The sequence below is a fragment of the Cyprinus carpio genome, chromosome B14, assembly GCF_018340385.1.
Source record: "Cyprinus carpio isolate SPL01 chromosome B14, ASM1834038v1, whole genome shotgun sequence".
In the NCBI taxonomy this organism is placed as follows: Eukaryota; Metazoa; Chordata; class Actinopteri; order Cypriniformes; family Cyprinidae; genus Cyprinus; species Cyprinus carpio.
The window spans coordinates 22,863,800-22,879,057 of record NC_056610.1 but is presented as its reverse complement, the minus strand read 5'-3'; the positions used below and the strand labels follow the sequence as shown (position 1 = coordinate 22,879,057).

Below are 15,258 nucleotides of genomic sequence, written 5' to 3'. Positions count from 1 at the left end.
CTCACATTATCATTATGTTCCTTTTTTTCTTTTTTCATGTTCATCTGCTGGGTCACCAATATACCAGCAGCAAGCAGAACAGAATGTGCCATTCCCTGTCAATGCCATGTTTATTTCTTTATTTATAAGGGTTTTGGAAATCCTGAAATCCTTTCTACCTTTTCTTCATACTTATTAAGATCACGGAGCATGTACTGTGTATATTATGTAAATTGTGGACATTGTTTTAATAGATTCCATGTATGTATATCTATCCAATTGATTTATAAAGAACTGATAGTTTGGTTGCACTCTATTTAATGCCTATATTATATACAGCATGTGAATACATGGCTTTAATATTTTAATATTTATATATTATATATGTGTAATTAAAACAGCTATGTTCACAGCAGTGGTCAGTGCAATTTGTTTCTCTTTCTTTTATGAAAAATGATTAGATTTGCATTTCCTATTACAGATATGGAGTTCTTTATGATGCAACATTTCATAAACGCTTCCTTTTAAATGTGAGTCATATCCGCTCCTGTATAAATCCATCACTTACAGTATTAACTGCAATAATCACAGGATCGCGTGCTCTTGTCCTTACAGCTGTCTGATGCCTCATAAGCGTTTGCAGAGTAAATACCCACCCACCCTTACACATTTTACAAGCTTAGTTTATGTCAAGTAGAGACAACTTTCGCCAGACACACCCCTAAAACTTGGACGTGGTGGTCTGCGTTTCTGATTGGTCGGGAAGCGCGACTGACAACACCTGCTTAACTCCTTCATCCGAACTGACACCCGGACTCTGGGAAATATATCCAGCATCCATCCCTTCTGCACTCTCACACGCTCCCTGTGTCATCTCTCCGCATCAGACCCCGCGCTGACAGCCTGTTATTATCTATCGCGCAAACTGAGTGGAGAAATGTTGATCAAATGCGCGCTAGCCTTGCTGCTTCTCTCCGTTTTGGGGGAATTGGTGGGAACGGATAACGTTGACGTTCACGAGAGTCACCCTGAGAAACCGGCCAGTCAGAAGGGACGTCTCTCCTTACAGAACACAGGTAAGAGAAAGCAAGGGTTGCGAAGCTGCGATCGCGCTCCAGACTGAGAACGCGATTTCAGCGCAAAACCGACCAATGCACATCTCATTTTCCGAATACGCAGGAACACGATAACTCGCAAATACGGAGCACACGTAGAGAAATCCAATATCTTCGTAAACTATTAATAGCGTGGCACAAGGTAGGCAGAGATATACGGTGACATAGCTGTCAGGTTCGCGCGTGCGTCTTATTTTCGTGGATTTGTGTTTACGCACGACATCCTCGGCTGGTATTTTATTATTAACTGGCATGCAAAGTGCTCATTATAAAGAGCATCACATATAAACGTGCGCAACTTTTGTTGCATTGTGCGGGCGAGCAAGTTAAACCTGTAGTGTGTGGAGTGATGCAATGGCTCTACGTGTTGCACTAGGTGGATCAAACTTAACCGTTCTCACGGCAGAAAGGCAATTTAATCCCGTGCATTATGACAATGAAATACAGCAGCGATGTCAGGCATCAAATCTTTTCAACTTTTGCACGGGACTAGCCCAGACTAGGTTAATACAACAGAAGAGCTCAGTGGGTCTCAGTGCTGTGTGATTCCACGCACGATCCACACGTCCACAAACGCGGACGGCTCACTTTACCTGTGCACCTCCATCAGCAGAGAGCCACTGCCATGCATTTACACTGACATTGGGTAGTATTCATATACGAAACCTTAAAAACCTCTCATATACTGTTTTCTGTAAAGCTGAAATGCTTTAGGAAAACTCGAAAAGCTTTTGGAATAGGCCTGCTTAAATCAGAACATTCAGGTATTTAGAACATTTCAAAAATTCTAATCATGGAATCTCTGTATTAAAATAACAACCACTCATCTTTGTCACAAACATGATGATGAATGATCTCCGATAATCTCCTTTTTGAGAAGACAGACATTGTTGTGCTTGTGTGTTTAACAGTTAGATTGGCTCATATAATGTCACGTTAGAAAAACACAATCAGTCTGTATTTGTATTTAATATCTTTACAAAAACATGAGGATTGAAGCAGCCAATGCGAGGTCCCTAGAAATAACATTAAAATAAATAAATAAGTGCAGGCAGTTTGTAATGTGATAGCTGGAGAGCTTTTTACTTTTCATGAACTGATTTATGCTTTATACTTTGGCTTTTTACTGACACAGTGGGGTTGAAATTTCACAGTAAATTTTATTAACTGTTTGCCTTGTATTAGAGCAAATACCATGACATATTTAGGCATTTTTGTCTCATTACAGCACAGGATTTGTTCATTTTAAAATAAAAGTCCTTAAACGGCCAGTTAACATAATGTTTGTGTTTCCCCTTTTAGTTGCAGTTGTAAAACTTAAATATTGAATGCAATTCATGTAGCCTTTCTCTAACTACTCTTCTTTAGTAAGACATGACTAACAGACACATTACAAACTACTGCCGATGTGGTCATGAAAAATACAACCAAATGTCTATCTTTGCGAGTTGATCTAATGTATCAAACATTTATCAGTGCTTTTGCAATCTCTAAATAAGCGAATAAAGTGCTCCTTTGTGTATCAGAATTGCTTTTTCAAGTGTTTCACACTGTGACTAAAGGTGCCTCAGATATCCTTTTGAGTACTCTAGGAACTGAAAAATTTATTTTAAGTGCCTCAAAGCTCTTTTTCTCATAATAGAGTTCCTGGAGGAACCATTATAGTCTTTACAGTTCATGCAGGATCCTTGAAGCACTTTGTTTCCAGTTCTGAGGTTCTGGAGTCACCCTTTCATTACACGGAGACCTCAAAGATCTCTCGAGGTTCCTGGCGGAACTCACATTTTAAAAAAGGGTTATTGTAAGCTCTGTTAACATTTAAGTGGTTCCTGGAAGATCTTACTTGTAAAAGCCAGCATCTGGAAGATCCCAGAGATTCATGTGACAAAAATGAAATATGACTTATTATTATAAATATTTACTTTATTGGAATGTGATGGAACTTGATGACTTTTGTGACACTTGCCATGTGGAAACAAAACAACTTGTGTGATTAGAAAAGACTAAATGGTTGTAAAAATGGTCACACTTGTTCTGTTCACATCAGAATTGGCCATCATAACATAAATAAATAAATAAAAATAACAAAAGGACATACAAAATCTACGAATCAGCCACAGTAGCCTATATCCAACTAAAATTTTACAATTATTTCTGAAAACACTGTTCTCAGCAATATGGAATATATACATATACTGTCATACAGCCATCCAGTGTCTAAACCATGTTATTACAGATTATTTTATTTATTTATTTCCCCCAGATTGCACTTTTATCTGCCTCCATTTGTTTGATTTTAAAAAAGTTTGTTGTATAACTTAAATACTGCAATAACTAAACATAGTTGTATTGAAATAGGCTAAATGTTAAATCATTTGAAGGTGGATCGTTTACCCTGAAACTTTAAAGCAAACATTAAAAATATTTTTGAACTAAAATATGACTCAACACTTTCTTTTCATTAAAAATACGCTAATTATAAAAATCAATACAAGGGTGATATTTAGAATTTTTTATTTCTCTAATGGAATGTTTAAATTATTCAGAAACAATTGTTCAGCTGTCGTCAAGAAGAAGAAAATGCATTTAATTATTGGATTTCAAATACAAAGAAGGTAACGGCTGCTTTCCTCAAAGAAACAACCGCTGTGCAAGGTGAGTAAAGGCTCCAAAATAAATACACAGATTTATTATTTGTACATTAATTCATAGACTTACATGCTTAAATGTGTTTTTATTTTAAAATGTTTGTTTTAGCCATTAATTTAATAGCAGCGATGCTAACGAATCTAATGAACTTTGTGGGATGAAATGGAGACTAACAATCACAAAGTCACAAACAATAATTTTTAGTTAGGTTGACTCATTATGTTCACTTTTAGTCATTGTAACTCTCTTCTTTTACTTTTCTTAATTATTTGTTGTCGTTAACGTTTGTTAAATAGTTACACATCCATGTTAGATGTAGAGTATCTAGTGAACTATTTGTCTATTTTTCGAGTCATTTACACATAACTTGCATAAAACTGTTTTTTATTATTTTCTCTCCTCAGAACATCCAGTATACATGAGTTCACTTAACATCTCGAAGGGTTCACAGAGCAGCACTATGTAAGTATTTATTTATTAGTTTTTTTGACATTGAAATCACTGAAATAGTGTTTCAGCTTGGCCTAATCCATGACTGTATACACTGTTACACTGAACTGAATGAAACAGTTAAAAAAGATCCATGTGTTCTTTTTTATTCAGCAGGTAATAAGGAAGTTTGTTCTGCATATGTTTCATGAATATGGCTCTGTAGTGGACACTCAGAAGTGAGGCAGTGGACAGTCGCTGATGTCTGTTGCTAGCTGACAAAAAAAAAAAAAGTCCTCTCTGGACCTACCCCATCTTTTGAAGGTGTGTAAATAAGTGAACAATTGCAGAGACACACCAGAAACCCTTCTAAAACATTAAATCATTTATAGTTTATTAACAGTTCTTTTTATTTATTTATTTTTCCTTTTATTATCTTCTGAGAAATCTTAGCCTTGCCCTTCCTGTTAGATGATGATCCTGCTGTGCTGGACTGTATATGATAAATGAGGTGCATGTGTGTATACATATATAGTGTACACACACACACACACACACATTACATACACTGTGTGTGTTATTGTAATAGACAGTGTGCATTTAATTAGTCCACAACCATTAATCAATTCACTAATATGACAAAAAATTGCATGTGGTGTTCCTCGTTTTTAAGATACTTTGAAAAAAGCCTGTGCTAAATGAATAATATTGAAATGAATGAATATTTTGTTATTTAATTTTAGGTAAATCCCTCTTTTTTTCAATGAACAGCCTGTACAGAATCTCAGAGCAGCTGTGATAATAACAGAAGACCCATTTGGTGAGACTTTCCCGATGGTGAAGAGCTACCTGCTGACATGAGTTCACCTTACTATGAGTGCCTGTGTTCTGTTCAACATTATACAGAAAAGCAATTAAAAGTACACTAAAGTGCACTATTTTTCTGCTGTATCTGTTGGGCATTCAGGAGGAGATCATGAACCATTTTCACAAGACTGATGATGGATTTCAGCAGTCATCAGCTTCGTAAATCCTCACAACTTTTTTATATATATATATTTTTTTTAAATGATGTACATTTATAACACTATACTTTGTATTATAACACATTTGTATCAAATAACAAAAAACTAGTTAAGGCTAATACGAGGGTGTTTCTAATGCAGCGTCTTTGGGAGCGATGGTAAATGTGACATCGTTCTCTCTTCTGACTGCTGTTATCAGTCTCTGACCATTTTTTTCCTTCGACTGAAAGTCGTGAAAACGATATCGTAGAATTTTTCTTTTGCTATTTGAGCACATGAGAATGCAAAAAATATATTTGTGGTACTCTCCCATTCACTGCTCTTGTATTATGACAACTTCCGCTGCTGAGAAACCCGGAAATGTAAAAAAAAAAAAAAAAAGTTTATTAAGCTACATACAGGTATCTTGAGGCTTATCAATTTCTTAAAATATCGTGTGTGAATTTTCCCAATCTGTGACCTCCATTTAGAACAGGAAAGAAAATGTTACTATTGACTGCACTGTACATGCAATTTTAATTAAATTTGTAATTGAATTTATTAATTTAAATTGTATTTTTTTTAGGTACATGAAATGTTTTTTAAAGTTCTAAGATATTTGAGTCACATTTATTTGTTAACAGTTTTGTCTAGGCGTAAATGTTTTATTTTTTGTTTGTAACAGTACTAACACTGATGTTATTATGATGTGCAGAATTGACTATTTAAGGTGATTATTTATTTGAAACTATGGATATTGTTGTTGTTTATCAATAAACAATGTTTTATATGCATTTGTTTTAGTTTTTCAGTTTGTTTTTTAAAAAATTATTAAAAATGTCAATAGCAGGAAAAATAAACTAAGGGGGGACGGGTGTAAATATTAAAAGAACTGAAATTAGAGAAATGGTTCCTTTAAGCACCCAATGTGGTTCCTGACCATTCTTAATAAAAGGGTTCCTCCAGGAACCATTGAAAGTTCCTCAGAGAACCACCCTTTTAAGAGCGATGCCTAGAGGCTCTACAGAGGTTTCCACCGATGTTGCAAAGTGAAGAACCCCAAAAGATGCCTCCAGGAAGCTTTACTTTTTACGCTGCAGTGTGCTATTTGCTAGTCTCTATTCCCTGGTTAACTTTCTGAATCTCAGTAGTCATTGCTGATCTCTTCAGCAAGGTAAAAGCAATCTCATCCTGCCCTATATACAGTTAACCTTGCTTTTCCACATCTCAGGCAGTTACTGCAGATGCCTTCCAGTTCGATGGACTTTAATAGCATACCTTAAACAGCGCGCTCTCAGCTAAATTTGTCTCCTAAATACAGTTCTTCAATTTTCACAGGAGAAACAAACCCGGAAAATAAGCCTCCGCATTCATGTGTAAAAGGTTGTGTCGAGTATATTTCTAAATCAGTTTTATTTCTTATTTAAACATAGACCTGTTGTAGAGATCGCTTGCCAAAATCGAGTGTCGCAAACTCTTTATTTAGCTTTAAAAAGCATGCTCTGTCTTTCTATCCTCTGCAGCTGAGATCCAGCACTGTCTCGTGAGCGCAGGAGACGTGGGCTGCGGCGTCTTCGAGTGTTTCGAGAACAACTCCTGCGAAATCCGGGGCCTTCAGGAAATCTGCATGAACTTCCTGCACAATGCAGGCAAGTTCGACTCGCAGGTAAGCACATAGTTGCCCCAGTCTCCCACGGGGTTCATGTCCCTCAGATGTGTCCAGAGGATGACCCTGCGACCGGACCAGCCAGCTGGCCCCTCGTCCAGCCTGGCTCGTGTTTCACAAGGTGCAGGTGGATTTGACGCAGAGGGTTTCAAGCTTGTAGCACACTCTCAAGATGTGTGTCTAGCAAAAACAGTCATACTATTAGTCCATGTTATCCCAGCAGAGAAAGAAAGGCTGTTTACGACTGCGTATAAGACTCTGTTTTAAACACTTACAGGGCAAGTCATTCATCAAGGATGCACTGAAGTGTATGGCTCATGGCTTAAGGCACAAGTTCAGCTGCATCAGCCGAAAATGCCTGGCCATAAAGGAGATGGTCTTCCAGCTGCAGCGGGAGTGCTACATGAAACACAACCTCTGCTCAGCTGCTAAAGACAACGTCAATGTCATGGTGGAGATGATACATTTCCAAAACTTATTTCCCAAAGGGTAGGTATCACGCTCTGCATGTCTGCTTTCCATGCTCCTGTTTGCACTATTTGCAGGCCTGTTTCGATCATTAATTTTGTGCTGACGTTTGTCATACAAATAATGGAGATTAACGATTTTATTCTGTTTTTTCATGTTGCTTATAATGTAAGCCTAATGTATACTTTTTTAATACGTATATATTTTTTATTTCATTTGTAATATTTTTCATATTTATAATTGTATCAGTCCATATGATTTATATTTCTGCCTCGGAAATGAATATTTATGTAATTAATAATATAATGCATTCTGTTCGAACCCTCGAAGCCTTCATTTAATTTAAAGAAAGACCCCTGAGCACTATATTTGTTTACTTTTAAAAGTGTTTTTTCTTTAAGAGCTTAAAGAGACAGTGCACCAAAAAAAAAAAATAATAATAATAATAATAATTTTGTTTCAAGCCCTTATGACTTACTTTCTTCTGTGGAACACGAAAGAAGATATTTCGAAGAATGGTGATCATAAAAACAGTGAGTCAATGTGAACCGAAACTGTTTGAAAATATCTCTTTTTTTTAATTTCCCCTTATTTGGAGGGAAAAATTGCACAATTATTGCAAATATTTGATGCATGGATAAAATAACCATGATCAGAAAATTTATCAGTAATCACATCAAGCTTGTTTGTTTACTATATAAATGCAATTTTATTACATGATTATTCTTTCAAACCGAATGAATAAAGTGCGTTATTTCCCGTTAGCTGCATGTTTCAAGGAAATTTATGTACTTTTCCATTTTAAAACACATGTGAAGGTACGTAAAGTTAATTTAAGTAAGCAAATGATTTTAATCACACTCAGTGTTGAGTCTGAGGAGCAGCTGCGTTTCATGAAAGGTCCACACAGTCACTGTACAGTGACATAAACTGTCATTGCAGTGTCTTTTCCAGCAGTGGCCTATAATGAACATACGAGGACAACAGGGAGCAGAGCCAGTCATTCTGAAGTAGAGAAGCAGTGCTGGCAAGCTTTCGCCTGCTTGACTTTAACGCTTTGACTGACCCAGGCCCAGCTCCAGAATCAAATCACTGAGGCTGCTACTTAAATTATGGTGCTCTAACCGTAATATATATATATATATATATATATATATATATATATATATATATATATATATATATATATATATAATGTAATTTCAATCGATTAATAAATTAACTAATTAATCGCACATTTTTCTGAAATTAATCATGATTAAACGTGATTAATCCCACCTAACATTAAAGTTTTTAAAATAATTTTACATTGCAATAATTTCACATTAAATCTTCAAATTAATGTAGAAACAACATAAAGACAGTATATTTTTTAGATTTGTGTAATGGCATCTTTTTTTTATGACTGAAGGACAGTGGACATCAGGACATCACTGATAACAATATTACTAATGTCTCTATGGAAAAGTTATTTTTTCCTAATATTTAACCATTGATTATAGCCATTCAACATCACAAGAGCTATCAATTTTAACATTTATTAGACTACTTAAAATATAATGGAAGTGGATGGGAATCACAGCTTTGAGAGTCAAAATAAACATACACAAACAAATCCAAATTAAACCCTGCGGTACGTGACGATACATTGATGTGTAAAGACACGAAACGATCGGTCTGTACAGGAAACTGAACAGTATTTATATAGTTTTTTTACCTCTGATTCACCACAATGTCCGAACTGTTCTCAGCAGCCAGGCTCTTCTTCAGATTGCTTTACAGCAGATAGAGTGCATTACCGCCACCTATCTCTCAAGTGGTCTACATTACAGAGAGATAGATGTCAGTGGTAATGAGACTTATGGTGGTCTGCACGAGTGGTAATGCACTTAAAAGCAAGAAGAAGAAGATGCTTCACATGCTCAGAACAGTTTGGACATTGCGGTGAATCAGAGGTTAAAAAAAAAAACTATATAAACACTGTTCAGTTTCCTGCACAGAAGATCATTTCATGTCTTTACATATCAATGTATCGTCACGAGTCGCAGGATAAAATTTGGTTTTGTTCATGTTTTTTTGACTCTCAAAGCTGTGATCCCCATTCACTTCCATTATATGACTGACAGACTGCAACGGTTTGAGTTAAAAATCTTTGTTTGTGTTCTACTGAAGAAACAAAGTCACCTACATCCTGCCCTGGGGGTAAGCAGATAAACATCACATTTTCATTTTTGAGTGAACTATCCCTTTAATGCAGCTTTAACTGAGGGTGCTATTGATTTCGTTTGAGGGTGCTTAGCACCCCCGTAGAACCGGTCCTGGACTGACCGCTATCATCCTGCTTTCTTAGGCCGTACGTCGAGCTGGTAAACATTTTGCTCAGCTGTGGAGAGGAAGTGAAGGAAGCCATTACGCGGAGCGTGCGTCTGCAGTGCGAGCAGAACTGGGGCGCTCTGTGTGACAGCCTGAGCATCTGTACGTCCATCACCGCCGCTCCAGCGTCAGGAGGCCTCGAGCGACGCCCACCGCTTTCCTCCCAGTCAGACACCGAGCACCACAAGAGCACTCGAACAGGAGACAAGGACAAACCCGGCAAGGTTGGGTTCAGTTCCCACACGAGAAGCCGGAGCCAAGGCCCGCGCCGCGCCAGTTTAGATGCCGGCCCCGCCGAGCAGGAAGACTCAAAGATCAGCGACATTCGGAGGTGAAATAGCAGGATCACCTAAACTGACCATGACACCCCAATCCCCCTCTTCACAGACTCGGCAGACCTCTTAATTCAACCCATCCACCCTCACATCTCCACACAGTCATTCCAGCTCTCCCAAACTGTACATTTTGCAGGGTAAATGAGGTGCATCTTTTTTGATACTCCAGATTATAGGACAGATTGTTCATTTTGTTGAATTGCTTCTATTTTAGTTCTAATACAGCATCTCTATTTTGCAAATCATATCAATCACCTTGTTTATTTATTTTATGCTTCATGCAACGTTTGAATATTAAAACATGTACATATAAATCTATGTATATCTATATTTATATAAACACGTCTAAATATAGCCTCCATATTCAGTTATGATATACTATATGTAATATAGTGCTTGCTGTTGTATTAGTTACATTATTGCACCAATTACGCATCTGACTGTAGATATGTAAAATACGTTTGTTTGTTTCTGAAATGTGTGTGTAATTGTTATTTGAAATACTTGATTAAATCCAAGCTGTACAGGATTGAAGTCCAGGACTAGCACATACAGTACGACGCTCTGTGCTTCTCAGAAGGAAAGCGAAGTCAAAACAACGTCCAGTAACAAGCTTATTGTGCCTTGAGAATATTACATAGAGGCTTTACCCCAAAATAAACTGTGGATCCCGAGCAGATGTATGGTAGTAAAAACTTCTAGCTGCCTCATGTCTCAGTATGATAAAGAGCCCTGATAGTATCGCTTAAGTCTAATGTGTATGCTGCATTTCTGGGCTTTGCCCAAACAGATTAGTTGAACATAGGAACAACTTTAGCACACAGTGTCTCATGGAAAGCAGGCCTGCCTGTGCTCTGGCCAAGTCCACAGCCAGCCGCTGGTGTTTCCAAGTAAAAAATAGCAGTTTTCTCCCAGAGCCACTGAGAAGAGCCAGAAGCTGGAATTGCAGTCGTCTGGCCTCAGACCCAGGAACTGGGTTAAGTCTACATAAGAAGCTCAGGGTATCGCTGACAATAATATTGAAATGGGTGAATTATTGTTTACTATAGCTGCGAAAATAATTGTTTTGGGTCCTTGCCACGTGATTGGTTAATAAAATGTTCGGAGCTGATTGTTGGTTTAAGAATAAGGAACGGCCTGTACAGTTCTGCTATTCATCAGCCTAAAGACAACAGTAGTTACTTTGACCAATCATCTTCTTAATTCACTCAGGTATTCCAATGAACATGTGGGCAAAAATGTGATCAACTTTGGGTTTAAACCTGGAAAACAGTTTTTAGATTGTTACAAGGAATGAAAAAAATCTGTGTACAACTATTACATTGAATAATAGATTCCATATCGGTACAGATAGCATGTGTTCCAATTGTTTTAGGAGAAATAAATACTAAAGTTCATTTCTTACTCTGATGTGTCTTTCTGGATTTTCTTTTTGCACACAAAGCATTTTAGCACAATAAAAGACAGTATTTAGAAATGTATTTATAATATATTTAATATATATAATTTTTAATATTATAAACTTTTCTATTGTGATCGTTGTTAATTATTTTTTGGCTTTGGCATTAATTCAACTAATTGTGGCTCTGTGTGTGTGTGTGTGTGTGTGTGTGTGTGTGTGTGTGTGTGTGTGTGTGTGTGTGTGTGTGTGTGTGTGTGCACGCATTTTATTATAAATTATATGGTAGTTGATATATCATTTAATATATTAGAATTAAATTTTCAGTAAATATTTTATATAAAACGTTTTTACAAACACACACACACATATTATTGTTCAATAATCGAAATGCATAGTGAAAATTAGCCCATGTTTTACTCACCCACAAAGCATCTAAGGTGTATATTTAGGCCATGTTTTACTTTGTTTATTTAGGGATCCCCATTAGCTCAAAGCATCTAAGGTGTTCAGACAAATCCAATCGGAGTTATATTAAAAATTGTCCTTGCTCTTCCAAGCTTTAGAATGGCAGTAGGTGCGTTTTTTTTTCTTCAACAGTCCAAAAGAAGTCAAATAAAGCTCATCCATCCATAATAAAACATGCCTCACACGGCTCTCCTGTAGCAACTGGATATGTTTTTGTAAGAAAAATATCCATATTTAAAATGCAATAAACACTTTTCTCTCACTTCCACTAACTGTCATAGGCTGAAGCCGTTCCAAGCGGATGACATACTAATCTCACTTGCACTGTTTTTGTGCAAATGAGCTTAGTTTTTGTGCATGTGAGATTAGTTTTTGTGCAATTGAGATTAGTTTTTGTGCAAGTGAGATTAGTAGGACTAAATGCATGTTGACATTCTAGAACTACAGTAACATCATGTTCACACAGTGCACACAACGCCTCTGCACTTACTCCTGATTTCTCTCAGCATGGCGACACCAGAGTCAGTCAATCAATAAATGGGAAAACAAACTAACAGGAGTCTTTTTACTAAATACTTGAAAAACGTAACCTGGCTACATAACTCACTTTACTTGTAATGTGTTACACCCAACACTGCTCAAAACAGTGGAGATGATAGTGGACTTGAGGAGGAACACTACAGCGTTACCCAGTGAGGGTGATAAGTCCACATAGACATTAATCATAGTAAACTCAATTCAAACAGGCCTGAATTTCTAAGAATCTGGATTCTGTAAGAGAAAAAGGTTAGTCAGGTCTATGTCGTCTGGAGCCAGCGCTGACGATGTGAAGAGTGTTCTTCTTGACTGGTGCATAAAGCTGTCAGGGCGTGTGGCACGGGGTTGGCGCCAGGCTGAGCTGCAGCGGGCACCTCCACCAGCCTCCTGCAGAAACACTCAGCTCATCGCTGCAGTGGGAAAAACACTCTTTCTCTCTCGTCAGAGTGGAATGAGACGACCGCACCATAAACAAGCTCCCCTGCGCTCTGGCTCTGGCTCGGCCTCTCCTGTCATGGGGCTGAAGATCTATAAACAGGCTTTATGAGGCTCTGGTGGCTGTGGTCGAGCAGCAGGCGAGCTGGTTCTCAGGCTGGGCCGCTGCAGCTAATATATGACAGGCCAACGCCACAACAAAGTAGCCATTCTGAATGCTGATGAATTTACTGAGCTGGAGGTGTGGGTGATCTGGTCAAGCAGTCAAAAATGCATCGTCGGGCTCCCAAAGAGCCCCGTTTCCAGAGATGGCTGGAACGGAGCCGTTTAAATCTCACGCATCAATACTGAGACATCATGCATAACTAGTTCCTGTAAAAATCAATCAGTCAATAATATGTCTATGCACCGTGCCTTAGTTGTGAATTAAGATGTTGTGCCAGTCAATCACAGGTGGTATTGTATTAAGAAGTATTTTTCTAGATTTCCTCAAAAAAAAAAAAAAATGTCATATGTATAAAAGGCATATTTTCGCCACTGAATAAAAATAAAACATGGTAATTGTCTATTTTTCTTAATTCCGACTTCCTTCATCTCAATTGTCAACATCTCACTTTTTTTCTTAAAATTGTGAAATATAAACTGGATATAATATCTCGCAATAGACTTTTTTTCTTGCAGTTCTGACTTGATGCGACTATGCAACACGTTTTTGTCAGAATTGTGAGTTTGTCATGCAATTCTGACTTTGTAACTTGCGATTTCAAGTTTCTGTCACTCAGTCCTAAGAGGAAGAGTCAGAATTGTGAGATAAGCCACAATTACCTTGTTTTATTATTTTTTTCTAAGTAAACTTAATGTGTTTTATAATGTCATCAGACTTTTGGAGCACACTGGCACAGAGAGGACTTAAAAGCTACAGCTGGCATACACGATTATAAAACTGCAATGATGCAGAGATTGATTAATAGACTTTAGTCAGATTAGACGCCATATAACACAGATGAAAATGAGGTTGTTATGGGTAGACTTCCAGTCTTTACAGTGTGTAAAGGTCCTAAATGCTTTAATTTTCACTTTTAATTTTTTTAATTTTAACTCAACTTTTAGAAATGTTTTATTGAGTCTTTGTCTACTGATTTTTTTCAGAAAGAAGTTTTGTCAGCTGATCAATTGGTATGTTGTTAGTGCAATCCATTGAACACACTGTAGCCTACTTGATCTGTCTAGTTAAATATGGTGCTGTATAGATGATCAGACACAGTATTTGCACACCTAAACACACCTGTTCATCCATAGCAACAATTGTAGAGGCTGAGCAAGGTTAGCAAACAATGTTTTTATGGTTTCTTAGTTTTATGTGCTTGGATTCAGGCTCTGCTCTCGATGTAAAGCACTGCGTTACTGCCCTCTAGCGGTCATTTATATACATTGCATGTGGATATCACCAACTTTGGACAAGATCTGTAAGGTTAAATTGAAAACGGGTTAATTCTGAGTAATGCAATGTGAGGAAAATAGGATACTTTATAGGGTTGTCATTTGTTCTTTTTTCATATTTATTAATGAGTAAGCTTAAACTTAACATTTTAAAACATTTCAATTTGCATTTAAAAATTGCTTAAATGTGTTTGTATTTTTTAATGCATCAAACAACATTTAAGTGTCTCAAAAGACAAAACAGTTAGAACCTCTACAGGAATAAAATTACATCAAATCTGCATGTAAAGTTTCACAAACAAAATTAAATTAGAATTAATAAGTAATAAAATACAAATAAATATAACATTGTAAAAATAAAGGAAATCCTTATGCATCAGTGGTATTACAAACATATGTATGTGTGTGTGTGTGTACAGTGCATATTTGTTACACACACACACACACACACACACACACACACACAAAATATGCACTGTACACACACACACACACAACACACACACACAGTGTATATATGTGTGTGATATTTGTGTGTGTGTGTGTGTGTGTCTGTGTACACTGTATATGTGTGTGTGTGTGTGTACAGTGCATATTTGTGTGTGTGTGTGTGTGTGTGTGTGTGTGTGTGTGTGTGTACAATCTTTTATTCTTTTATGTGTATATATATGTGTGTGTGTGTGTCTGTGTACACTGTATATGTGTGTGTGTGTGTGTGTGTGTTTGTTTTTTTAAAAAATACTGGTTATTTATTTTTATATATGTATGTATGTATGTATGTATGTATGTATTTATGTATGTATGTGTGTGTTTGTTTATGTATCTCAACGCCCTGCAAATGAAAAAACAAATGCAAATAGAAAAAACATATGCAAATAAAAAAATAAAAAAATAAATAAATAAATAAATAAAATCAATTTGACAACACATGCGCTAGAAATGCTCACAACACAACCAAATT

General features: G+C 36.8%; 1 protein-coding gene across 1 annotated transcript; it reads left to right on the top strand.

Annotated features, from left to right (window-relative positions):
- The first annotated feature begins 677 nt into the window (after positions 1-677).
- Positions 678-11,422, top strand: LOC109112005 (stanniocalcin-2-like). The gene is made up of 4 exons (XM_019125025.2): positions 678-1,055; positions 6,700-6,842; positions 7,120-7,331; positions 9,661-11,422. The coding sequence occupies exons 1-4, from the start codon at positions 917-919 to the stop codon at positions 10,016-10,018; spliced, it is 852 nt and encodes a 283-aa protein (XP_018980570.1). The 5' UTR covers positions 678-916; the 3' UTR covers positions 10,019-11,422.
- Positions 11,423-15,258: the final 3,836 nt, after the last annotated feature.